At 44.9% G+C, this 27,273-nt stretch overlaps 1 protein-coding gene across 2 annotated transcripts; it reads left to right on the plus strand.

Annotated features, from left to right (window-relative positions):
• Positions 1-237: 237 nt before the first annotated feature.
• AK3 (adenylate kinase 3) lies at positions 238-26,015 on the plus strand. Of its 2 annotated transcripts, XM_080911367.1 has the most exons (5): positions 238-518; positions 10,213-10,332; positions 20,104-20,276; positions 21,109-21,227; positions 23,852-26,015. In XM_080911367.1, the coding sequence occupies exons 1-5, from the start codon at positions 368-370 to the stop codon at positions 23,970-23,972; spliced, it is 684 nt and encodes a 227-aa protein (XP_080767493.1). In that variant the 5' UTR covers positions 238-367; the 3' UTR covers positions 23,973-26,015. The 2 variants fall into 2 exon arrangements, with proteins under 2 accessions (XP_080767493.1, XP_080767494.1); XM_080911368.1 differs by lacking the exon at positions 21,109-21,227.
• The last annotated feature ends 1,258 nt before the right edge of the window (positions 26,016-27,273 follow it).

Here is a 27,273-nt window from a genome sequence, read left to right on the forward strand (position 1 = left end):
ACAAAAAGAAAACCGAAATCCAGCCAACTCAGGGATGCCAGCGGGAGACTAGAAGTAGAAGGGGGTGCATTGGGGAGAATGCAGACGGGCGCAGCCTGCAGGCTGGAGCCAGGCAGCACAGGGAACGAAGGTCTGGGGATGCCAAGAGGCGCGGGGTGGAGCCCGAGGGAGTGGGGTGCAGGGGCGCGGAGGGGCGGTGCAGCAGCTGGCGGGGCGGCCCCGGTGGCCGTCGCTCACTTCCGGGAGAGCCGAGCGCCCTGGCCACCGCCCGCTCGCTGTTGCCAGCCCGCCAGGGCCGCGGAGCCTGTGAACGCGCAGGCCAGGCCGCGGTTCAGCGTCTGCGCACCTCGGGACACTGCCTGCCGCCATGGGGGCGTCGGGGCGGCTCTTGCGCGCCGTGATCATGGGGGCCCCGGGCTCCGGCAAGGGCACCGTGTCGTCACGCATCACCAAACACTTCGAGCTGAAGCACCTCTCCAGCGGGGACCTACTCCGCCAGAACATGCTGCAGGGCACAGGTGGGAGCTGAGGGCTGGCGGCCTGCGATCGTCCCGGCGGGGCTTTGCGGGCCGGGGTCGAGGGTCCTGCGATGCGGGGACCGTGCTCCCCGACCTCGCCTGGGGAAAAAGCCGCTACACCCCAAATCCTCTGGCCTCCGTGGGCAGCCTCGTGTAGACTGCGAGGGAGGGATGGAGGGGGGAAAGGACTAGGAAGTTCAAAGACTGAAGGAAAGCCTTGGCTTTGTTTTGAGAAGCTCCTTCGACCAGGCTGGCAGCTGCGGTGGGGGTGCCTGCCTCTCCATGTGTACTTGTACTAAGAAGGCAGGCTTTGGCTCTGCTAGGGTTAGCTGTCCCCCACCCCCACCCCCACCCCCGCCCATGGTAAGCTCCGTGGGATCTTGTAATTCTGACCTTTCTCTCTACAAGGTCAAGTATTACTTACCCTCGTTGTAGTCACAAAGTTGGCTTAGATTTTGATGCCCCCGGACATTTCTTAGGCACCAAAGTTATCCTTTTAGCGGTTACATAAACGACTGCTGTTTCTCCTGCCAAATTCTTCTAACTCAGCACAAAAATCTAGTCAACAAACTACACTTTACAGTGGGTGGGTTTGTGGTAAGTTCTATTTTAAGAAAAGCATTTTTATAATTTATTCTTTGAGACAGTGTCATTTGATGTAGCCAAGGATAACTTTAACTTAAATTTGACATCCTCCTGTCTCGGCCTCCCTAGTGAGTGCTGGGATTACAGGCACCAGCCAACTAACAGCTGTAAACTATTTTTAAACCGTTTACACCAGATGTGTTTCTCCACAATAGCGCTGAGTTTTAATTACAAACTATTGCCTATTTTGAAATTCATTTGAAGCTTATTTATACAGAAACAATACCTCTTCAAGGTAAAAGAAAAAAAGAAGAAGAAGAAAGTAAAGGTCCGGGAGAGAAGGGAAGACAGAAATTCATAAAGTAAAAAAAAGCAAAGTTTTTCTCTTAGTTCCTAACTCAGCCTGGTTCCTCGGAGAGAAATAATGTATTTCCTCCTGGAAAATGTCTTTGTGTAAAGCTCATTCGCACAACCTCAGTGTATCAAGTCACCATACGTTTGTTCTACATAACTGTTTTCACACTCCACTCAGCCCGTCATCCCATATGGAGACAGGTGTCCTTCATGCTGTTTACCCCGTGTTTGCTGAATCTAGCAATGTATTTACCTGTCCACTCCCTCCTGGTGGGTGTTAGGCTAATTTCTCAGAAAGGGTGTTCTTTGTTTGTTTAAAAGACACTGGTATTCAAATGGGACTGGGGATCAATCCTTGGTTTTCAGTTTCTTTGACTGGACACCCCTGGAGCAGGCTTTCATTCTCTTTTAATGTTGACCTTAAGAAACAATAAAGGTTGCAGTTAATTAAACTTTATCGAAAGGTTAAATTGTTTGACTCTTGCTAAATGTTCTTAGTGCAACAGATTGCAAGGTTAGTTACTGCAAACAGTCCAAGTCCTGAAGACTGACTGGTCCGTTTGCTGGTTTGCTGCCATCCAAAGTACAGAAGTCTTAAGGGGTGACCTGCATAGCTGGCCTGACTGTGGGCTGCAAAGAATGCTCACCGACAGGAAAACACAGAACATTTGAAAAGAGTAAAAAAAAAGGGTGCTTAGATATTTTTTTGAAAAAATAAACAATGCTTTTTGCTTCAGTTAAACACCTGTTAAACTGAAGGCTGACCACTACCTGAAACTAACATAGAACGAGACTAGAGAAGCCAAGGAGAGGAACACACAAGGTTGTTCAGCCAGCCACTCAGCAGTTTTAACAGTTTTTATGACACAGGAAGACAAACTTTAAAGATTCATTACTGGAAGTATGTTTTTTTGTTTTAACAGGGTCTCACACAATTGCTCTGCTAGTCTTGAACTTGTAGCAATCCTCCTACCCCATTTTTATCAGTGTTGAAATTGCGGATCTGTCAGACCCTGCTAGGAGAACTAAGGTTCACGAGAGACGTCTTTGCAGGTCAAAGTTCAAGGTACACACAGGCTGCTGAGTCTTTGTTCAGCTGGGAAAAGTTACAGATCTCAGAGAGACGCCCTAACCAGGCCCTTGGGGTGGTTTCCACCGAGCCTGGCTCATCTAGCTGATACTTGAAATCCAGAACTGGCAGGTCCTGGAATATTGGGGTCACTTGTACGGACAATCCCTTAGAAAGAACAAAAAAAAAAAAAAAAAAAAAAACCGAAGCTTGGGAGGCCTCATGAGATCGTTCCCATGGATGTTGTAGTTTATTATGTACAGTCGTCTTTATTAAGTGGTATCTGGCAGATCCTGTGTAGTTCCTTTGCAAATTTATACTGAGAATATAGTATCTTTAAAAAAACAAAAAAATAAACTGAAGACAAAATCTGAAAAACAAAAGTGCTTTATGTTTTCTGATATTAAATCACAAGGAAGGAAGAAACCTATGAACAAACGAATGAATGAGTGGGGGGAAGAAGGAAAGAAAGACCAGAGAATCCAGGAGGGGAACTGGCATCCTGCATAGACTGGCCTCACCCAGAGACAGACCGACTAACCCTTTGGTGCTCCCCTTTCCCCTCTGTTGCGTGTGCGCACAGTTGTACAGCTGTTGTTAGCTGCTTTGTGTTCTCATGTGTTGTGAGCATGCCTATATATTGTCTCGGGTTTAATTTCACCAAGACTGCACAAGAAATTTAAGCTTGTCTGCTATTGACTTCACATTTTTCCAGTGCCTGAAACAGAATCTCAAGCTTTGTGCATGCTAATCAAGCACCGTAGCCCGGAGCTGGCTCTCCAGACCCCCATTATTGGAGATTTATGTTCTTTACCATTCTTTGCTATAATAAATAGTACTGTGCATCTGAAGAGCTGGCAGCAAGTGATAAATTCTAGGAACTACCCATCATTTCATAAAAGTGCTTTCTAACCCTGACTATACAGTTTAGGATGTGTTCGGTAGCTATGGTGACAGAACCACTCCTCCCAGCAGTAATCATATCTCTGTTACCTACTTTGATTGAAAATGCAAGATGTGGGTAGTGTCTGTTAAGACAAAATGTCTATGTGATAACAGCTGTCATCTCAGAAGAGATGGTAGTGACTCCGGAAACACCAGTGACCTTGTTGACAGTAGCAGCCCTGGGGACCTTAGGTTACCAACCAGGACCGAGCAGTCAGACGGCTACAGTCTGAGACCTACATGGTTACAGTAATCCTCTCATTTCTTTCATGAGAAAACTGAGTTCCACAGAGGTTGAAGAATCCCCTCAGTGATAAGCAGCCTTTCTGCACTCACCCGCAGCGCATACCCTGAAGTGGACACAATACAGAATCATTAGTAGGCGCCTAGACAGGGGTGAGATTCAAATCACATACACAAGAAACAAAATGGAAACAAACTGCATTTTCTGAGGTACCAGGGTGGAAACTCAGTCCCTGAGAGTCAATTAAATATTTTTTCCTCACAGTTTAGGACTTCCCAAATTGAGGTTCATGATGTAATTTTAGGTAGATTTTTAAAAAATGTATTTCAAAATATATTGGCAAGAGAACCCCACCTTATTATTTTATGAACATTTTAGCTGACTTATTTAAAAGGTTTTCCTTATTTTCTTAAGGGAAACAGCAGTACTTCATCTGTGGGAGACGTAGTAAGCTGAGCACGTGGAGGGAGAGTCTAACTCTGTCCATATGGACAACTGTCATTGTGCAGACCCATGTCGCACAGATGTGGAGAACTGTCTCAAACCGAGGGTAGAACAGGTTATTTTTATAAAGGTAATTTGTAATAGTCAATACATTTACATGGCTTGGAATTTAAAAAAAAAATCTAAACGAATAGTCATGAGAGCCTTGTAAAATATCTCACGCACATGCCAGGCAGAGCTTTAATTCTAGCACTTGGGAGGCAGAGGCGGTTGGATCTGAGTAAGTTTGAGGCCAGCCTGGTCTACAGAGCAAGTTCCAGGACAACCAAGACTATAGAAAGGTATCTCATCTTTAAAAAAAAACAAAGTAAATTAAAATTAATTCATGCACACATGGCTTGATGCTAATCTGTCTTCCCTTAGTGGGATGGTTCTCAACCTGTGTGAGTATAAAACCCCTTGGGGGAGGTTGAATGACCCTTTTACAGGGATCACAAGACCATTGGGAATCACAGATATTCACATTACAGTTCAGAGCAGTAGCAATGTTATAGTGATGAAATAGCAACAGAAAGAATCTGATGGTCACCACATGAGAAACTATTCAGGGGTCATAGCGCTAGGAAGGCTGAGAGCCACTGCCTTCCTGTCTTCTCTAAGTGGAAGCACAGGTCCATACTGTTCGGAGCCCTCAAAGGTGTGCTCTCTGGGAATGTGCTCCATTTCTCCCCAGCATTGCCTTGTTGAGATGATTCATGCAACGTCAACATTTAAAATGTATGTAAAATCCAGTGCACTTAGTATACCACAGAGTCGGTAACTGTCACCACAACAGATTTGAGAACATTTTTATTACCCACAAAAGAAACCTCACACCCACGAGACACTCCCATCCCCACCCACCCCACCCAAACCTCTGGCAACACCACTCTGTGTTTCAACTCCCACGTGCTGGACGTGTTGCAGAAATGATAGTCTGTGGGGGTTTCTCTCTGGCTTTTTTCGCTTAGCATAGTCATACATTTTTACCTCTAGCATGTTCTTAGGCTGTTTGGAGAAGGCCAGGGAGGAGAGATTTGAGGGGTGGCCTCTAGCCTCCAAGTATGTGTGTGTGTGTGCATACATGAGTGCCACACTGTATGTGGATGTCAGAGGACAAGTTGGGGGTGGGTGGATTGTCTTCCTCTGTCATTGGGTCCAGCCAGGTTGTAATGCTCAGTGGTAAGCCTCTTTAATGCTGAGTCTGCTGTTTTCAGAGTCTCTCACTGTGTAGCCCAGGCAGATGTGAACTCCTGGGTTCAGGTGACCCTCTTACCTTGACCTCCTAGCTAAAACTTGGGGTGAATGCCACTGTTCGTAGCTTGGGCTTTTAATGATTCCCCCATGTTGTGGTAGTACTTCATTACTTTTTATTGTATTATACGGATATGTTAAAATTTGTTTAGTTGATGTTTGATTTAGCTTCTCTTTTTCTACTATTTTGTATCTAAATAATTCAGAGTAATCTTTAAAAAAGAAAAAAAAAAGATTGGTTTGTGACTACTACCACAAAAAGCTTCTGCTAAATTGTTTTATGGTTTTTTTATTTTTAGTATAGAAAACAATGTTTCCCTTGATGTTTTTATGTCTCTGTGCCAGTGTTCTTTGTCCTCCTTCATCCCCCACAGCACGTGCCCCTCCCCCCATAGATCATTTAATAATGACCTATGTTCAGTTTCCACAGCTAGAAATCGGGAAAATCCTGACCTCTGTCTGTCCGACCACATATCCGTCCATTAGTCGTGCATACAGAGTGGAGACTCCCTTGAAGGTGCTCACAATGAGAGTGGGGCCTGGGGTCAGGCCAGCACGTGGCTGTGTGTATTAGTCACAGTGGCTGTCATGACAACACACCAGTTCTGAAATAGCACAATTGTTTTTGGAGCCTAGAAGTCCAAAATCCAAGGCTCTGGCAGAGTTGGTTCCTGGTGAGGCTTGCCTTTCTGGCAGGGGACCAGCCACCCTCTCACTTTCTCCTCACATGGCCCTTCTGCATTCAGGCATTCCCCCGTCTCCTCAGAGTTTACAGCTTCTGTCAGACTGCGGCCCGACTCTATGACCCCATTCAACCTCAGTTACCTTCTTAAAGGTAAATGCAATCTATGAATATAGTGAGACATTAGGGGTTAGGTTTGTGTTTCACTGTATGGACTTGGGACTCAATCCATAGCAGAATGTAGACAGGGAGAGGGAGAGGGAGGAGCTCATGGCATATAGAAGCCTAAAGAACTTTTGGTTACCTAGGAAGTTGAGGATGTCTTACCATAAGAGTCTGTGGTGGTTTGAATGTGCTTGCCCCAGGGAGTGGCATTGGTAGGAGGTGTGACCTTATTGGTAGGTGTGGCCTTGTTGGAGGAAGTGTGCCACTGTGGAGGTGGGCTTTGAGACCCTCCTTCTAGCCAGATGGGAGACAATCTTCTGTTGGCTTTCAGAGCAAGATGTAGAACTCTTAGCTCCTCTAGCACCATTCCTGTCTGGGCACTGCCTTGCTTCCTGCCATGATAATAATGGACTGAACCTCTGCAACTGTAAGCCAGGCCCAATTAAATGTCCTTTATAAGAGTTGCCTTGGTCATAGTGTCTCTTCACAGCAATGGAAGCCCTAACTAAGACAGAGTCCTTTAAAATAATGTCTGTTTTCATTGCTATAATCAAAGACTGGACACTGAATGATTCATATATTGAAAAAATGAAGTTTGTGTAGTGCACAGTTATTGAGATCAGAAGTCCCACAGTCTCAGGGCTGTACCTGGGTTTGTGCGGTGTTATACTTTGCAGGCAAGTGGGTACATAAAGAGAGAGAAACCACAATATGCAATTACCTAGAACTTACCCAACATCATTAATCTCTTTAATTACTAATTGGGTGGAGTTAGGACCCAAACCTCTCAGAGGTTCTCTGGCCCCTCAACATTGTTTCTCCGGGCACCAGATTTTATAATGAGTTTTGGCTCACTAATGTCTGGCCACCCAACACATGCCTGTATAATTCCATTTTGTTTATTCTGCACAAACCACATGGCTATAAATCAGATTATGTATCGAAAGAAGGAGCAAAGGGATTGTGCAGAGGTTAGGAGGGAATGTGTGAGTGAGTCTCCTGGTTAGGGGTGTGCCTGGAGGGCGGTGGGTGAGCAGGGAAGGGAAGAGGTAAGAGGAAGACAGCCCTTGAGTGCATGCCAGGCAAGCCTTGTGCCACTGCCAGACCTGGGCCGAAGCTCTGCCCTGAAGCACACTGAGGGGGTAGCTGGAGGCAGATAGGTCTGGAAGAAGCCTTCCAAGCTGCTTCGTCCTTGAGAGAAGAGGACATACCGCAGCTGGAGGGAGGGACGATGGCCCAGGGAGGTTTCTGTGCTCATTATCTTTTTTTTTTTAAATGTAATTCTCACAGAATATTCAACACTGTGAAGTATAATAACTCTGTAGGGGTTAAAGGAACAGTCAAGGGCCTGGAGAGATGGCTCAGCCCCTGAGAGACCCGTTGTTCTACCAGAGAACCAGGTTTGATTCCCAGCACCATATGGCAGCTCATAACTATCAGTTCCAGGGGATCTGAGGCCCCCTTCTGCCTCTTTGGGAATCAGGTATGCACATAGCATCCAGACATACATGCAGAAAAAACATCCACACACATAATTTTTTTTAAAAGGCAGTTAAAAGAGACAAATGAGGTCCACATAAATTATATACATGGAACCTTCCAAAGTTACTCTAAATTTTTATTCTCTCTCTCCCTTTCTCACTGCTCCCCCCCCCCCCGTGTGTGTGAGGGTGTGTGTGTGTGTGTGTGTGTGTGGTGCACATGTGTATGTATGCACATGTGAATGCAATTCCTTAGTTGAACCCCTGGAGCTAGATTTACAAATTTTGTTGTTTTGAAACTCAGTGTGGGTGCTGGGAACTGAACTCAAACTCTGAAAGAGCAGCAAAGTGCTCTGCATAGCAGATGATCCACGAATCTATCTCCCCGACTTCCAAAAAGACTTACTTTAATGAGTTTGGAAAACTCTCAGAAAATAGCTCCTTTCCTGGACATTGTTTTGCAGACTTGATGGTATGCTTGTCAAATGGCAGGTGGGAATGATAAATTCTTGGTTAACATTCATAGTGTAGGTATCATCTGTTGTTAAATATTAAAAGATGGCTTAACCTTTTATCCCGCGATAGTGCAGGACCTGAGGGGCCGTGTGGCACTCCAGGGATCTCTAACTTGACGCTTCATGGCGCCTCTATGAACTCGGGCGCAGTTCACTCCACCGCCCCTGTTGCTTCTGTCCCAAGTGGATACGACCGCCCCGGCTGTTGTTTTCACTCACTTCCCTTTGGCATGTTGTTGCCAAGCCTTAGACATACACATCCCAACTCTGTGTCAGGCTTTTGCCACTACACCCTTTGAACTCAATCCCATACTATACTGATCCCATAGCTATAATATGGTTTGCCCACCAAGATAAGTCAAATGATCTTGTACAATTCCATCCCTTATAAAACATTCATTACAACCTTATTTATGAAGAGATGCGCCGAGAGAAACATACACATCTACTTCCATCTTTGTTCCTCCCGGAATTCCCCTCCTCTCCTCTTCCGGTTTCCTAGCCTTTTCCCCACCTACCTATCCACTGTCCAATCACGTATCACCTTAACATCAACCCACAACCATCCACCACCTTTTTCTTTGGGATGGGGCCTCTCACGGGTCTGGAGTGAGGACTCCAGTCGCGTGAGGTGGGCTCCGTGGTCAGCAAATGCAGGGACCCACCTTCCGCTGTCTCCCTTCTGTCCCACACGCTCACACCACCACGGCAGCTTCTGTTCTGTGTGGGTTCTGGGGACTGAACTGAGGTCCTCACGCTTTCTAGGAACGTGCTTACGGACTGAGCTACCACCCTCTTGAGCCCTTCTGTGGTTTCTTCCTACCAAAAGCTTTTAGAAACTATAGGAAAACGAAACACACAAACATTTGTTTATATAGTTGTATACCCTACACGATGAGAAATAGCCTTACTTTTGTAAAATTAATTTTTTTTTTTTTTTTTTTTTTTTTTTTTTTTTTTTTTTTGAGAACAGGGTCTCTTGCAGTCTGGGTGAGCCATGAGCTCTCTGCATAGCTGAGGATGATCTTGAACTTCTGATCCTCCTGATTCCACTAACCCAGTGCTGGGATTGCAGACTTGTTCATCCACCATGGTCAGCCTTATGCTGGAGAGCTACTGCAAGGCTTCTTTCATGCTAAGCAAGCACTTTTAAAATTCAGCTAAATCTACACTTTCACCATCCCTGCCTCTTGGTTTTTTTTTTTTTTTTTTTTTTTTTTTTTTTTTTTGAGACATGGCTTTCTGTGTATCTCTGGCTGCCCGGAACTCATCATGTATTTGAGGTTGGCCTCAAACTTGCAGAAATCCTCCTGCCTTGGCCTTTTTAAAAAAACATTTTTTAAAAACATAGTTATTTTATGTGAGTACACTGTAGCTGTCTTCAAACACACCAGAAAAGTGCATCAGATCCCATCTGTTGTGAGCCATCATGTGGTTGCTGGGAACTGAACTCAGGACCTCTGGAAGAGCAGTCAGTGCTTTTAACCGCTGAGCCATCTCTCCAGCCACCATGCCTTGGCCTTCTGACTCCACCATCAAACCACTCCTGTTTGGTGTTGTTCTTTTGAAATAGGGTCTCATTATATAGCTCTGGGTTGCCTGGGCCTTGCAGACCCTTGAATGTGGGGTAGTCCCACTGTCTTTTTTTCTCTTTGGTTTGCTTGTTTTAAGACAAACTGTAGGACAAACTGGTTTCAAAAATCCCATTTATGTACCCAAGGCTGGCTTCGAACTCATTTTCCTTCCCTCACCTGCTTGTATTAATGTCCATCATAACCTCTGTTTGTAGCAAAAAATGCTGTTGATAACACATTTTCCCATGGACTCGAGGTCCAGAGGCATCCTGTAGACATCTAATTCTTGAGATCTGGAATAGGACACAGTAAACACACTTACTGGCTTTTCTCTCTGTTGTAGAAATCGGTGTGTTGGCCAAAACTTTCATTGACCAAGGAAAGCTCATCCCAGATGATGTCATGACTCGGTTGGCCCTTCACGAGCTGAAAAATCTTACCCAGTGCAGCTGGCTGTTGGATGGTAAGTGCAGTGTCCTGAGCATCTCTGAAGCTGAGGTCATGAGTGCTGGTCAAAGAATGAGCGCTGGGAAATGGACAGTCAGTCACCCATGAGACTATCTTAGAATTTCATTAGTCCACTGATCAACTTATTTTATTTTTAAGAGAAGGTATTATGCATCCCATACTGGCCCCAATTTGCTGTGGAGCTAAGGAACTACAACTTTTGAGCCTCCGGTCTCTGCCCCCCAGGTGCTGGGATTACGGGCAGGGGAGGCCAAGCTTGTTTGTGTGGTATCATGATTCCTTTGAGCCGTGTGCAGGCTAGGCGGGCGTACTGCCAACTGAGCTATACCCAAGCCCGTGTTTGAGCAGGTAGCTGCTTGCTTCCTTTCCTGATAGGAAAAATGGATACATGGGTCAACATTGTATTCTCGGGTTAATGAAGCCTTGCTTCTCTGAGATGCTGGGATGTGGAAGTGTTCCAGTTCCCATGTCAGTCCGTTTAGCTGAAGAAACGAGGTGCTTGCAGGCTGACTATAGACATTGCCCAGCACAGGGAAGTGACAAACTTTCCAAGAGCTCAGCCCATGGCCATCAGTGCAGTGTATGTGGGGACTGGGCCAAGGACCGGGAGGCACCAGGGGAAGGGCGGGAATGTGGAATATTTGTTTTTTATTTCTTCATTGTTGTACTGGAACAATGCCTTTTCCTTTAGAAAAACTGAAGCGGATGAAAATGTATAAGAGAAGCAGACTGGGCGTCCTCAGTGATCACACAGTTCTGCAGCGCTGCTTTTAACTGCCTCTCTTTAATTCAAACAGGCATTCTTTATAGAAATGAAACACACGTGGCACATGCACGCACGCGCGCTCACACACACACACTCACTCTCGTATATAAATTCCACTAATTATTAGATATGTTTTGTTCTCTCTGCCAAGTAATATCTAATACTGTCCTTCTTTATATGTTATATTAGTCAGGTTTCTTTGCTGGTGGGATAAATACGTCACAGAGAGACCTGGGAAGTGGGGTGGTTTATTTGGGAGTTTTCAGTCTATGCAGCACCCAGCCCGTGGCCTCTGGGCCTTGTTGAAAGTGTGACCGAGTCGCGGCTGCACTCTTCATGGTGTCCAGGAAGCTCTGATAAGACCGGAAGCAGCCTAGGACAGTGCGCCCTTCAAAGGCACCCCAGTGACTTCCAAGCAGGTTCCATCTCTCACACTGACTGCACCTATAGATTAATCTATGGATGGAGTCACAGCCGTCTCTCAGTGACTGCACCTATAGATTAATCTATGGATGGAGTCACAGCCGTCTCTCAGTGACTGCACCTATAGATTAATCTATGGATGGAGTCACAGCCGTCTCTCAGTGACTGCACCTATAGATTAATCTATGGATGGAGTCACAGCCGTCTCTCAGTGACTGGACCTGCCAACTGGGGACCAAGACTTCAACACATAAGCTTTTGGGAAATATAACTTATTATCTAAACTATAACACACACACACACACACACACACACACACACAGAGAGAGAGAGAGAGAGAGAGAGAGAGAGAGACAGAGACAGAGACAGACACAGACAGACAGACTTACTGTAATGGCTATTCTTGCACATCATCTTGACTATATAAGGAATTAACCAAAACCCATGCAGCCAAGTTAGACCTACAACTATATAGATAGACCTGTAACAAGACTTAAGGCTAAGCAGGCTCCAGGAGATACAAAGTACAGTCTGTGAGGAGGTACACCGCATTACTAAACAGCTTAATGAACTTGTTCATTCAAGTAGAAGGCTGGGGAATATATGTGGGAATGGCTTTTAGCGGTGTGGGATAACTGTAAAAGGAACATAAAACTGGAACAGGCCGAGTTTATTGACATGGGCCCTTTGAGTGATTGATTCTAGGTTTAAATATGGAAGCTCGCACAGTTGAAAAGGTGTCAACATTTATTTGAATGGGTGGCTGAAACGTTTCTCAAAAGACAGCTTTACTAAAAAGAAGTTAAAGGTGCTGTCGCCCTACTGCCAACTCACTAGAGCGATGTGTGGATTTCAAGGCTCAGGGAAATCCGAGGGCTAGAGTGGATGCGCTGTGTAAATCCCAATCTTCCACATCGGAAAGGCCAGAAGACATGCCCTTCACCAATCCTGTAAGATGGTGAGAAGGCACCAGGACATTTGAAGAGGTTTGTTGTCACCCTATTCCTGTGCCAGACCTTAGGGACAAAGATGCTGCTGCTGAGTTATATGAATTAAATGCAACAGGTTTAACTGCGACCCAAAGTAAGAGGAGTCAGGCGGCGGCACTGAGTGGCCAATAGGGAGGTGATCGTAGTTATTGTGATGGGCGGCACATGTCATGGTGACCCATGATCACCGGCACAGGCAGAGTGATTTTTATGGTGGCATTACTCATATGGACCTTTGGTGCTGGCAAATCAGTCATGGGGTTTACAGGTATGAAATAGATAAGAAACCTACTGCATAACTGGAAAAATTCTCAAACCATAAAGAAAAGGTACATTGGATGATGGCAAAAGGGAATCTTGGGCCGTGAACCGGCTTCCAGACTTGAGCCAGTTTGCAGACCCAGAACCCCTTGTTCCCACCCGTACACTGAGGAATGCAATGGTTGGGAAGGGAAGCCTTAGAGTTGCCTCTTCAAGGGAGAATAGTGAGTCAAAAACAGTAACACATCCCTGGAGGAACTGCAGAAATTAGTACCACTGTCAAGGACTAGAAAGATGGAGGGGTGGTTCTCATCACATGTCCCTTTAACTCTCCCATCTGGCCAGTGCAGGAGACAGATGGATTATGGAGGATGACAGCTATCAAAAACTAAATCAAGTAGTGACTCCAGTTGCAGCTGTACCAGAGACGGTGTCCTTACTTAAGCAGAGTGTCTTAGGATTTCTATCGCTTCCACGAAACACCATGACCAAAAAGTAAGTTGGGCAGGAAAGGGTTTAGTCAGCTTACACTTCCGTATCAATGTAAATCACCAAAGACAGTCAGGACAGGAACTCAAGCAGAGCCGAAACCTGGGAGCTGATGCAGAGGCCATGGAGGGGTGCTGTTTACTAGTCTGCATCCCTTGGCTTGTTCAGCCTTTCTTATAGACCCAGTACCACCTGTCAGGGATGGTACCACCCACCGTGGACTGGGCCCTACACCACTGATCACTAATTAAGAAAATGCCCTTACCACTGGATCTCAAGAAGGCATTTCCTCCTGTGGCTCCTTCCTCCCTAATGCATCTAGCTTGTGTTAAGATGACACAGCCACCCAGTACAGAGTAAGGCACTTCTTGGTACATGATATTCAGCTCTTGATCTAGCCGATATGTGTTCTTCTTTGTACCCATTTGTAAGGACCACAGAAGAAATCTGCTTTCATTTGCAAGGCCAGTCCTTTATCTTTGTAGGTTTACCTCAAGGTTGGACTAATTCTCCAGCCATATGTCATAACTTAGTTTGAAGGGATCTTGATTGTATGTACTAGTTCTGGTAGTGTCTAGCCTCTGTACAATCTAATGTAGGCCTAGAATGTTTCAGCCTCGGAGTCTTAACTGCTGAGTAAGCTCACCCTTTCTTGTTCTGTTTTTCTGATCTCTGGCTGGCTAGTTCAACTCAGTTGTTCTGGCCCAGAACTCTCAACACCAACTGATTCAACCTGGCATCTCTGGGCTTCTTCTGAATTGCTCTGCTTGACCTCATATTAGTTTTAGCAATCTAACCTAATCTTCTGGTTCCACATTCTCTGGTTTATTCTGTCTTCACCTGTGTCTAGCTTGTTTTCTCTTAAGCCTGTCTCTGTACAACTCTCCTGGTAAAACTGCCTCCTTTCTCTCTCTCCGCACTGCTTTCTTCAGCAGCTTCCCTTTCTTCTCCCCAACCTTCTTGGACATATTCTGTCTCTGGCTCATTCTGTCAAATCTTTCCCTGATTCTCCACTTTTTCTGCTACTCAGTGAGACATCACTTTCAAACATGGGTGTTTCCTTCTACAAACTAACTTTACCTTCATTTTGGGGGATTAAAGGTGTGTACTAAGGGTGTGTCTGTGTTCCAGCCAGAAAGACTAAAGGTGTATGCTACGGGCTAAGCCACACTACTACTAGAAACAATTGTTCGTTTGTTTCAGTAAATAGCATCAGTGCTCACAGTGTGATCACATACCCTGCAATACACCACTTTGGACTTGTTGATAACATACATACATATCAGAGGATGGGAAATAAATCCAACTAAAATTCAGAGGCCATCTACTTCAGTAAAATCTTTAGGAGTGCAGTGGTGTGGGGCATGGATAGATATTCCAAGGTGAAGGATAAGTTATTATACCTGGCCCTTCCCACCAAGAAAGAAGGACAACATTTAGTGGGCCTGTTTAGATTCTAGAGAGAGAACATACCTCACTTGGGTGTGTTCCTCTGACACATTTACCAAGTGACTCAGAAAGCTGCTAGCTTGGTGTGGGACCTGGAACAGAAGGTTCTTCAACAGGTCCGGGCTGCTGTGCAGGCTGTAGTACCACTTGGATCTGATGGTACTTGAGGTGTTGGTGGCAAATAGGGATGCTGTTTGGAGCTTTGGAAGGCCCAATCACAGAATCACAGAAGGGATTTTAGATTTTGGAGCAAGGCTCTACCATCATCTCAGACAACTCTTTTCCCTTTGCGACAGCTTTTGTCCTCTTTGTACCTTAGTAGAAACTGAACATTTGCCAGTAGACCCCAAGTTACCATGTGATTTGAGGTGCCCATCATGAGCCAGGTGTTATCTGATTCACCAGGCCATAAAGTAGGGCATGCACAGAGCAATACATTATCAGATGGAAATGGTTCTATATGCCATCTGGCCCAAGAAGGTCCTGAAGGCATAAACAAGTTAAACAAAAGAGATGCCCAAATGCCTATGGCTTATACTCCCATTACAATGCTGTCTGCTGCTAAATATGCACTGTTGCTTCATGGGGTGTGCCCTATGATTGGCTGACTAAAGAAGAAGACTATAACCTGGCTCTGCACATTATAGAGGCAGAACTGGACACATTATACATCCAGAAATGGACAGCTACAGCATTATAACCCTTTTCTGGGACAACCCTAAAATAAATTTATGCAGGGAAATCTTCACAGTGGGCAGAGCTCAGAGCGGTACATTTTGTGGTTGTACATTTTGTTTGGAAGGTGTAGCTAAATGTGTCATTGTTACTGATTTACGGGCTATAGCCAATAAATTGGCTGGTCAGGTACTTGGAAAAAAGCATGATTGGAAAATTAGTGAGAAAGACATCTGGGGAAGAAGTATGTGGATAGATCTCTGCAAATGAAGGATGTGAAGATACTGTGTTCCGTGCAAATGCTCATCAAAAGATTACTTCAGCAGAGGACTTCAATAGTCAAATGGATAAGATGACCCATTCTGTGGACAGTCAGCCTCTTTCCCCAGACATCCCTGTCATTGTTCAATGGGCACATGAACAAAGTGGCCATGGTGGCAGAGATGAGGGTTATGCTTGGTCTCAACAACATGGACTTCCACTCACTAATGCTGACCTGGCTACAGATGCTGCTGAATGCCAGATCTGCCAACAGCAAAGACCAACACTGATCTCCAGATATGGTACCATTCCCAGGGGTAACTAGACAGCTACCTAATGGCAGGTTGACTATACTGGACCACTTCCTCCATGGAAAGGACAATGTTTTGTTCTTACTGGAGTATACTTATTCTGGTTATGGATTTGCCTTTCCCGCATTTAATGCTTCTACCAAAACTACTATCCAAGGACTGATAGAATCCCTTATCCATCATCACCGTATTCCACACAGTATAGTCTCTGACCAGGGAACTTACTTCACAGTCAGAGAAGTGCAACAGTGGCCCATGATCATGGAATCCATGTTCCCCACCATCCTGAAGCAACCAGAGGACAGAAAGATGGAGTGGCCTTTAGAGACACAGCAATGCCAATTAGGTGGCAGCAGTCTAGATGGCTGGGCAGGGTTCTCCAGAAGGCAGTGTATGTTTTGAATCAGTGTCCAATATGTGGTATAGTTTCTCCCATAGCCAGGATCCACAGGTCTAGGAATTAAGGGGTGACCTACTAGGAAGATTTTTGCTTCCTGCTCCCATGATCTTAAGTTCTTCTGCCCTAGAAGATTTGGTTCCAAAAGAGGGAGTGCTCCTGCCAGGAGACACAATAAGCCTTCCAGTGAACTGCAAGCTCAGACTCCCCCCTGGCCTCTCTGGATATCTGATAACCTTAAACCAACATGAGGGATGTTAGGAGGGGTGAATGATCCAGATTACCACGGGGAAATTAGATTGCTTTTCCACAATGGGCAGAATGTCAAAGGGCACAGACTCATTAGGGTTGGGGGTATGTGACCCTCCTCCAGGAAGAGCCAAGACCTGCCGAGGGAGGAGGAAATAGAATGGGTGGAAGGTAGTAAATCCCATCTAAGGCCACATGACTAGCTTCAGAAATGAGGATTATAACTGGCATGAATGCTTCCATAATATTTTACTAAGAATGTATTTGTACAGACATTTGTTTTCTTTCCTCCATTTTTATCACATAGCATTAAGGGATTATAACTGGTTATCATATTTAAGTTCTGAGATACTAAAAGAATGTCCCTTAAAGGGCACTTGCCACCTGTTCTAAATTTATAATGTGTTTGCAGTTGTGTGAGGGATAGTTATATCATGTTAATTATGACTCGGTTAAATATATAATGTATTAGTGATTGTATGTGCGATAGTTATGGTTATGCATTATTATGACATAGTTATTGTTTTCATTTGGAAATTAAACATGACATAAAGTTGAGAAAGGGTGGGCTTGTGATGGCTGTTCTTGGTTGTCAACTTGATGACATCTGTAATTAACTGAAACCCAAGTGGCTGGGCACACCTGCAAGGGATGTTTTTCCCTTGCTTCATTTGAAGTGCGAAGACCCTCTTTTAAGATGGAAAGATCCACCTTTAGTCTGGGCCACACCTTCTACTGGCAACCTATATAAAAGACACTGGAGAAGGAAGCTTCCTCTCTTTTGCTTCTTGCCCTGGCTCTCCCATGGGCAAGTCCATCCCCTCATTGGCATTAGAGCCTAGTTGGCATACACTGAAAACTAGCTGAGACGTTTAGCCTCATGAACTGAACAACTTGGATTATTGGACCTTCGATGGGTCGACAGCCATTGCTTGACTACCTGGACCACAGCCTATAAGCCACTCCAATGTATATCTCCATATCCTCTGTCATTGCACAGTAGGCACATGAACCAAGTGGCCATGGTGGCAGAGATGAGTTTATGCATAGGCTCAATAATATGCACTTCAGCTTCCCAAGGCTGACCTGGCTAGAGCTTGGGCTGTAGCTGGGTCTTCAATGTGTAAACTCATGGTGTAAAAGAATGTTTTCCTGTCACAGAATATTTTGATTCAGGTCTTTTATCCTAATGGATGTTTTCTTCTGAGTTCTTAAGATAAACATTTTTTAAATGTAAATACAGACAGTATCTAATAAAAAATTTTAAAGTAAAAAGAACAAAAAAAAGATTAAAAAAAATTTTTTTAATGTGTAGAGTGCTTCTCCTGAGACTATGTATGTGTGCCACATGTGTGGTGCCCTTAGAGGCTAGAAAGGGCATCCAGGCTCCCGGAAGTGATGGGTGCTGGGAACCAAACCTGGGTCCTTTGCTAGAGCAGTTGTATGGACATTGTGATAAAAATTGGGTCAATAGAGATGTATTTCTGTTAGGCTTTTTTCAGTGCAAACTCCTTGGTTACAAGTGTAGGCGCTGGGTTAGGCAGCCAGTGTCCACACGTCACTGCCGCTGCTGAACAGCTTTATGAGCCAGGCATTTGCTGTTGCTCTGCCTCGTCTCATTTCTAAATGGAAATAATGACAGCACTCGTCTTATACTCATTAGGGCAGTTGAAAGAAATGGTCCCTGTAAAACATGTAATGTTCAGACTTTGGCACATGAAAGTATTCTGTGGATTGATATTCTATTATTCTAATAAAGCATATTAAAATTGTTTCTCTCAGATGACTTCATTATAAAATTTATAAGAGGTGCTTGTCGGGTAGCCCAACTCAGGGCTACATAAAAGTTACAGATTGAACCTTTTGCCATTACTTTTCTTCAGGAGACTATTTTCCCTCCATCTAGACTTCTTAATTGGTATTTTATCACATTATAAAGTCTAAGTCGAGAACAAAGGTTTCCATGTTTTTTAGGAAGATGTGTTTTTAGCTCCAACAAATCATTGCAAATGCATTTTAACCTTTATCACTTTTGAAAAAATGTATTATTTCTGTCAGTTTTAGTTTTTCCTTGTGTTCTGGACAGAATGTCCCTAGTCATAACATTACAAAGTAAAAAAATTGGGATCCAAATGTTATTTCAAATTCCTCAACGTACTTGGGGATTCAGTAATCAGTTCTAGTTGCTTTTCTACTTTTGAACATCCTTTAAATTATTTTAGCTGCACTGGCTGAGTATTCCATTTATCAAATGTTCCAGACTACATGTATCCTAGCAGAGTTTTTATACTTTGAGCTGTGTAGCCCTTACCAGCTGGGCATTCCTTAACACCCTAAATCCCAAATCAGATATTTTGTGACATTGCTGAATCTAGATTTCTGGATTAGGGATGTTCCGGCTGTAAGAATTGTTTTGCATGTTACCCTGTACTTCCCTCTCATATTCTGAACACAGCCTCCTGAGTGCAACTGAAAATGTCCTTTTGATTCATCCTTTTGTTTTGTTTTGAAAGATAGAGTCTTACTGTACAGTTCTGGTTAGCTTGGAACTCATAATGTAGACCTGGCTGGCCTGGAACTCAGAAATCAGCCTGCATCTTTACCTCCCAAGTACTGAGATTAAAGATGTGTGCCACCATTCCTGCCTTATTTAAGTGTCTGTGTGTGTGTGTGTGTGTGTGTGTGTGTGTGTGTACTCACCATGCCTGTGTAGGTTGTTGGAGGAGGCCAGGTGTCCCTTGGAGCTGGAGTGGCAGGTGGTTGGGAGGCACTGGATGAGGGTACTCTGTGTTTGGCTGTTGTTTTAGAGAACCAAGTGTAGTGACTCACACTGGCTTCATGAGATGTATTTTTATGAGTGTATGCGTACCATGTGCAGCCCTGGTACCCTCGGAGACCAGAAGGTAAAAATCAGATCCTCCCAACTACAGTTATGATGACGGCTTTGAGCTGTCATGTGAGGGCCAGGGACTGAACCTGGGTCCCATGCAAGAGCAGCAAGTGCCTCAAATCACTGAGCCATCTCTCTAGCTCCTTTCGTTTGTTTTTGAGACAGTCCCATGTAGCCTAGACTGGCCCTTACCTAACTCTATTAATGAGTAGCCAAGGCTTTGAACTCTGGGACCTCGTCTCCACTTCCCTGAGCTGGGATTGCAGGTGTGCCATCAACCTTGACTTGTTTGGCTGGGAAGCATGGAGGTTCTGGTTAGATGGCAAGCAGACAGTCTTCCCTTCTCTACCCAGGCTGCCAACTCTTTCTCCAAGACTTTCCGACCCCAGGAGGGCAACGTCCTGTTTATTCAGAAATACTGGCACATGCACCTCAGAATGTTTGACCAAACATCTGAGCACTCTACAGCTCAGTCAAGTAGACTCCAAATTTAATGTTATATTACAGCTGTGGTCAACATGCCTGGTGTCATTTCTTGGGTTTAATCTGCCTAACACTTTTTCTTTTTGCCTTCTCAACCCCTCCTCCTCTTCCCTTCATATAAAGGATTTCCAAGGACACTTCCACAGGCAGAAGCCCTGGATAGAGTTTATCAGATAGACACAGTGATCAATCTCAACGTGCCCTTTGAGGTCATTAAACAACGCCTTACTGCTCGCTGGATTCACCCTGCCAGTGGTCGAGTGTACAACATTGAATTCAACCCTCCCAAAACTGTGGTGAGTGACTACAGTGAGCTGACATCCATCCTAACAGGCAGAGTTCTGTGAACTTGTCATCCTCTGACCAAGACTACTAATAGAGTAATGTCACCGGAAGCCTGCTAGTAAAGGTGTGTTCTTGCTCTAACGGGCCTGTTGGTCATTCAGAAGTGCTATGGTTGGAATATGAAATGGCCCCTGACAGTTCTATGTGTTGTCTGCTTGGTCTCCAAATGGTGGCATCATTTTTGAGGAGGAAGTGTCACTGGGACCTCTGCAGCTTATGCATGGTCCATAGTCTCTTCCCCATTCTGTTCCTTGTGCGTCCTGGGGGGGGGGACCACCCACACACACACCCGCACCTACCTCCAGCCATGATGTTCTGAAGTCCAGGTTCATGAGTTCAAGCAGCCAAGATTTGGACCCTCTGAAACTATGTGCCAAAATAAACAGTTGTTCCCCTCCTAGCTGTGCTTCCTAGGTGTTAGTTACAGCAATGAGAAACCCAACACAGAATAAAAAGCATCTATTGTTTGTTTACTCTGTGCCAGAGGGAAGGGCAGAGGCAGTGAGGATTTGCAACACTGGCTCATAGTTGGATTCCACCACCTCCAGTATCCCATGTGGGAGCCAACCCTTGAGGACTTGGGCCTCAGGGAAAAGGAGAGGCTTCTGAATCCAAGCCATACTGCTCTGTGGAATGGCCATAGTCTTGCAGCTGCAAAGCTCTGCCTTTAGCTTGGATCCTGTTTACTGTAACATTAGCGTGCTTCTGATTGGTGCTTGAACAGGGAAACTGCTTTAATGGATTCTGTATTGCTGAGCTAACACTCCTCTGCTGGCTGCTTAGGGCATTGATGACCTGACCGGAGAACCGCTGATTCAGCGAGAGGATGACAAACCAGAGACAGTGATCAAGAGACTAAAGGCGTATGAAGCCCAGACAGAGCCAGTCCTGCAGTATTACCAGTGAGTTCTCGCTTTTCTCAGCTTGCACAACCAAGGGTTTGATTTTCCATACTGTACAGCTCAAATACTAAGCTACCAGAAGACCTGATCCCAGCTGGCATAAGCAATAAGGAAGTTTCTAGACTTCTGTAAAGAAAAAGAAGACCAGAAAGTAGGCAGGGCTCGAGTGTCCTAGGTCTCCTGTTTGCCATTCATTCTCTTAGTTTCGCCTGCTTGTGTGTACTGACTTTGTCCTCATCCCTGCTGGTATTTGCCTTCCTCTTTCTCGAATGACTGAGTAAACCTTTTATTAAGTAAATAAACGTTTTCTCTGAGCATCACTCAGATGAACCAGAACAGCCCCTGTCCAAGGAACCTCATACTCACTGTAGGGCTGGGCTAACGCCAGCTCCAGCAGCAGCCGTGGGGCTTGGGAGGGTCGATATGGGACTAGTCCGTTTCCAAGCTTGGAGGCTCCATTTCCACCCACGTTCTGCCATGCAGTGGACAGCTGGAACCAGTGCTGGGACACTGAGTACAGTAGTGCCCACCAAGTGTGCCAAGAGAGGACACTTAAGCATAGGATTTCAAATGGCAGCCAAGCCTCAGGAGCACACATGTGGTCAAATGTCTTTAGAAGCTTACTCACGTTTTTAGCTGCTCTTCAAGGACCTCTGAGGATATGAGGACCTGGCTCGCCAAGCGTCGATCTGGTCTCCCCAGCCCTCCCTCCAGGGGACGCGTGCTGTGCTTTGTTTTCATTGTGTCCTGAATGATTCAGGGGCAAAGCAGCGCCTGCTATGCAGTAGGAGCTTGGACGTCAGAGTCAGAAGGCCCAGTTCAAACCTCAGCCTTCTTTGCCTCCTGCTTAACCTGTCTGGTTTCTCTGTCATGAAATGTGGGTGAGACTGGAGGCTTGAAAGTACATTAGTGTGTGTAACTCCTGAGACTGTCCCAGCTGTACAATGCGCACTGACATCTATGAGCTGCTCTGGTGGCGTTACTGCTGCATTAGGGCAAGTATGCAGAATTCGAAGCCAGCCTCTGAACTGTCCCAGTACTACCAGCAGTTTATTTCTAGAAGGTGAAGTTACAAGAGTGGCTAATTCACTTTCTACAGCAGCGATTACTTTAAGTTTGTGTTTGCAGACCGAACCTGCCTCTGAAGACGGACAGCTCTATGACCCCTGGGCAGGCTTCCCATCTCCGTACCACTGGTTTCTTACCTAAAGTCAGTCGGTATACTGCTTTATAGAACCAGCCAGGACTTGAAGCAAGAGACGCTTGGGAAAGGCTTGAAGAATCCTCAGCTACCTACTGAATCAATGCTGGGTACTCTGCCTGCCCTGTGCCAGGCCCTTGTTTAGGAAGAGCATTAGACTCAGTTCCTATGAGCCTCCAAGAAACTTACTTTGTATGGATAATGAGAACTGGGCAAACAAGATTTATCATGCAATGAAATATAACATGTGCTTATTATAATCAGAAGCCACTCACACTGGCTTAAGCAAATGGTGTTGGGGGAAGGGGTCCAAATACAGCCGGCTGGCTCAGTGGCTAAAACTCAGCCCTTTCAGGTCCATTCCGTGCTGGCTTCAGACACCAGAGGTGCAGTGTCTTCTGATTTTAGCTCATCGCCAGCTCAGTTAACTGGGGAGACATTCTCCCCCACCCCCCGCCCCCAGCTAAAGTCAGGGAGCTGATGGTGCACATCTCCAGCCATGCACTGTGTATGTGCACTGTTGAACAATCGCACTAGAACCTCATATACTGAGTGTGGTCAGCCTGACTGTTCCACAGGACACAAAACAGAGAATGCTTTGTGTCTGGCAGATAAAAACTGCCACCAAGGGGCTGTGAAGAGAGGAGGTGCTTGCAGGGGTTAGTTCTGTCAAAATGTGACAACTTGGGAAAAGCTATAGAAATCGGCGCTTGGGAGTGTGGGGATGGGTAGGGGTCTTTCTTTGGGGGCTTCTGCCACTTCTTGCCTTGAATCCAAGCTTTTCTGCCTAGGATTCAATGTATAAACTTACCTCTGGGCTGACAGGAAAATGCAAAAAGCCATAAAAAGAAGCTACATTATAGCCAGCACTGTTACTTTAAAAAGCTTACAGTTGTGTTCATCTGTTTGGAAACATGATGTTCTTATTCTTTGAAGACTAATTTTTGTAGCTGGTTCCATTTCATCACAAAGAAATTATAATTGGCAAAGTTCGGGCGGTGCGGCTTAAGGAGTACACAGTTCGGCAATACCGCACTCCTGGCACATAGCTCGGCACTGCCTCCCAGGCTTTCCTGCTCAAAGCTTGCTCTCTTGTAAGCTCGACCTGCCTGTGAGTTTAGATGCTAAAGGCCTCTACTATGCTAATGCTGCCTTTGTGTCTTTGCGTCTGGACTTTTGGCGCGGTGAGGAGTGTTAGTATAGGCTCAATGACCAGCAGTCTCTGTATGACAGCGGACATCCTTTTCCCATCCCTTATGCCAGGATAAAACATAAACTGCAGTCTAGATTTTTGCTATGTCCAGCTGAGGTTCTTCCCCATGGATCAGAGAGCTCAACACACGGGACAACTAAACTCACATGAACTTTACATTAAAGCACATTCAGAACTGTGTAATCTACCTATTTTGTTTTTCATCTTTAGGAAAAAAGGGGTGTTGGAAACATTCTCCGGAACAGAAACCAACAAGATCTGGCCACATGTATACTCCTTCCTACAGACGAAAGTTCCAGAAACTATCCAAAAAGCCTCTGTTACTCCCTGAGGAGGGCAGCAACGGGCGGGATGAAGCAGAGCCTCCTCTCCTCCATACTCTCTGCATTTCGAAGCTCTTTTCCTAAGACTTCTCTGAAAATTATGATTTACTCCTAATGGCTGTGCCAAATGAGTCAGATACTAAGCCTGATCTGTTAAAATAGCCTCATGTGCTTAATCTGGGATCTATTTGTCTTCGGTGATGTGCAATTCGAAAACGTCAGAGATGTTGAGACAAACAAACTCAGAGCACAATTAAGAGAGCAACTAGTAATCATCTACCCTTCTATTTAGTTAAAGTGGTTGATCACATTTTCATGTTTTTCTGGAAAAGTTTAAAAAATTACATATCACTTGAGGCAGCTAAATATCTCATTAGAGGCTTTCGCATAAGCCAGTGCCCACTGCAATCCACAGATGTTTTCTAGCCTGAGGGATGTGGAATTAGAACACACTGTCTATAGACTCCAGAAAGAAAGCAACAGGCTTTACAGATGTGGTTTGATGCAAACTCACTGCTGCCTTCCCAGGAAAAGCAAGGCACAGGCCACCATGCTGTGTCTTCTACTTACTGAATCTATGAAAATGCAGCCACTGGCACTTAGGAACACGTGACTTGGATATGGACTGTTTTCTTTTTCAAACACACATGGACTGAGGTATACGATTTATGTTAACTAGCTTAAGTTCTAGGAGGAGCAGTGGCAACTGACAATGGTCCTAAGGCCTCATATGTCACTCAGGTTGAGGACCACATTTTAGGACCTACCTGTCAGTTTCCCACTTTGATCCAAATGACTGACTGCATTGGTAAGCAAGACAGTAAACAGAAAACTAAAGGTAAGGCACAACACCTAGGGCAGTTTGCCACTGTGGAAGTAGACAGGACATGCTGGGGACAGCCCCTTGACAGAAAGACCGGTCAACTAACCAAAAGGTGTGGTGATAGAAGGATTTGCATAGGGGGTTCAAAAGCACTGTAAGGGAGTTCCCTTAAGGACATGCATACTTGTGCTGAAGTTCTAAATTCAAGATCCTCTTGTCTCGGCCTCTCTCAAGCGCTGGGATCTCTGTGTGCCGCCACTTCCCACCCTACTCTAAAGGAAAACAACACCTAAGCACCCTCCTCTACCTTCAGCACTGGAATCCCATCAGCCTGTGTGCTGGGCGAACACCCTACACTGTGCTTTATCTCCAGCCCTTTTGGTTGCTGCTGGTGGTGGTGGTGGTAGTTCAGTTGTTTTGACAGTACAGTTCTGGCTGTCCGGAACTATGTAGACAGAATGGTGTCAAACTCACAGAGATTAACTGTTTCTGCCTCCCAAGTGCTGAGGTTAAAGGTGCACCACCACCACACCCACCCAAGGCCTTACGTTTTTGAGGCAGGGTCTTACTATGTAGCCCAGGCAGGCTTGAGACCATTCTATAGTCCAAACTGCCCTCAAATGCATGGTCCTCATTTTAGTCTCCTGTATGCTTAAATCACAGGTATGTACCACTAAACCAACCCTGAGAACCCATTTTAAAATGTCACTCACTTTATATTCCTTAGTAAGACAAGGACCTGTCCTTACATATTGTGGCCTGAAAGGACAAAATATGAGAAGTTCAATAAAAAGACAATTCCACCGTTCAGGAAGATGTTCTCTTATTTTACTTGGTGCTAAATCAAAAAATTAAGTCCTTGTTTGAGCCTTTGAAATTCTGGCCAACTTTATAGACACTCGAAATACAAATGCCAGCAAATGGTTCTGACATATTTGGGAATGGGAAGGAATCTCTGATGTTTAAATTTCACTGCTGATCTTTCAAAAATGGACAGGCTTAGGTTTCCAATGAACATTTTGTCCTTTGTCAATGTTTCTCTACTGCCTTATCTGGATGTTGATACCCACTTACCATAACCTAGGACAGATCATCATGTGGCATCAGCACTGTGGCTCTTGCCCTTTGCCCCGGCCCTTCACAGGGCCCTCAACCCCCTTCCTGTCTGCTGCCATGTTTCTTCTGATGTCTCACTGGTTTCTTTCTAATAAATGGTCTCTAAACATTACCCAGGCTATTTGCATTTTGATCTTTATCACCAGCTTTACAAACAGTCAAAGGCTTTCCAGACACTGTTAGAAGATATGGAGGTTAAAGAGGGTTAAAGAACATGAAGTAACAAACTTTCCCCGTGTCCAGATCAACCAAGATTTTCCATCTCTATTATTTTCTATTAAAACACACAAACAAAAGGAACTTGTCTTCGGCTGGATGGGCTGACATCAGACGCTAAGAAGATCGTTGCAGGGCTGGAGAGGTGGCAGCAGGAGAGAGCACTGGCTTTTTACCAGAGGACCTGGGTTTGAGTCCCAGCATCACACGGCAGCTCATAACTATCTGTAGCTCTAATTCCAGGGAATCCAGTGTGTTTTATTTTTGTGTCCCATGGACTATGTGTAGAGCTGAAGGCCCTGGGCAGGAGGAGCACTGTTGTCTTCTCCTGACAAAATCCTCCATTCAGAACTACAGCTTGGATTCAACATTATCTTTATTTTAAACAATTAAAATAGTCTAGCTGGCCTTTAAAAGGATTGATAAAAGCCAGTGAGGTTTTGAATCTCTAGCATTCTCCTTCAATGTTTTTGAAAAAGGATTTTATAACTTGTTTATGTACACATGTACTTCCAGAGGCTATAGTAGGGCATCAGGTCTCCTGGAATCAGAGTTACAAGAGCTTGTAAACCATCGGCCATAGGTGCTGGACATCAAACTCTGGCCCTCTGCCAAAGCAGCAAGTGCTCTAACCAATGAGCCATCTCTCTGGCCCCCACTGCTGTTTTCTTTTTAATATTTTTAAAGATTTATTTAAGTGCTCTATCTGCATGTGCATCTGCACACCAGAAGAGGGCATCGGATCCAATTATAGATGGTTGTGAGCCATCATGTGGTAGCTGGGAACTGAAATCGGGACCTCTGAAAGAGTAGCCAGAATTTTTTTTTAAACCATTGAGCCATCTCTCCAGCCCACAGCCCACACTTTTTACAGCTCCCTAAAGACCATGGGTTTTTCTGTATACAGCATCAAGTAGTATCATGCCAAGTATAGACTGGCCAGCTTCCTACTTTCCCACAGGATTTCACATATCGGGAGAGTAACACAAGAAACCAAGTAAAAGATGCAGGAACTTCAAAATAATCTACCCTTAGAAATGATTAGTTTTTAAGGCCTATGAGAAGAGTTTCACTTTTGTTAGTGATGATAGGTAATACATAATTAAAATTTCTTTCTTTTTGTAATTCCCCACTGACAATGTAAACAAACCATT

This window comes from Micromys minutus (assembly GCF_963924665.1).
Source record: "Micromys minutus genome assembly, chromosome: 2".
In the NCBI taxonomy this organism is placed as follows: domain Eukaryota; kingdom Metazoa; phylum Chordata; class Mammalia; order Rodentia; family Muridae; genus Micromys; species Micromys minutus.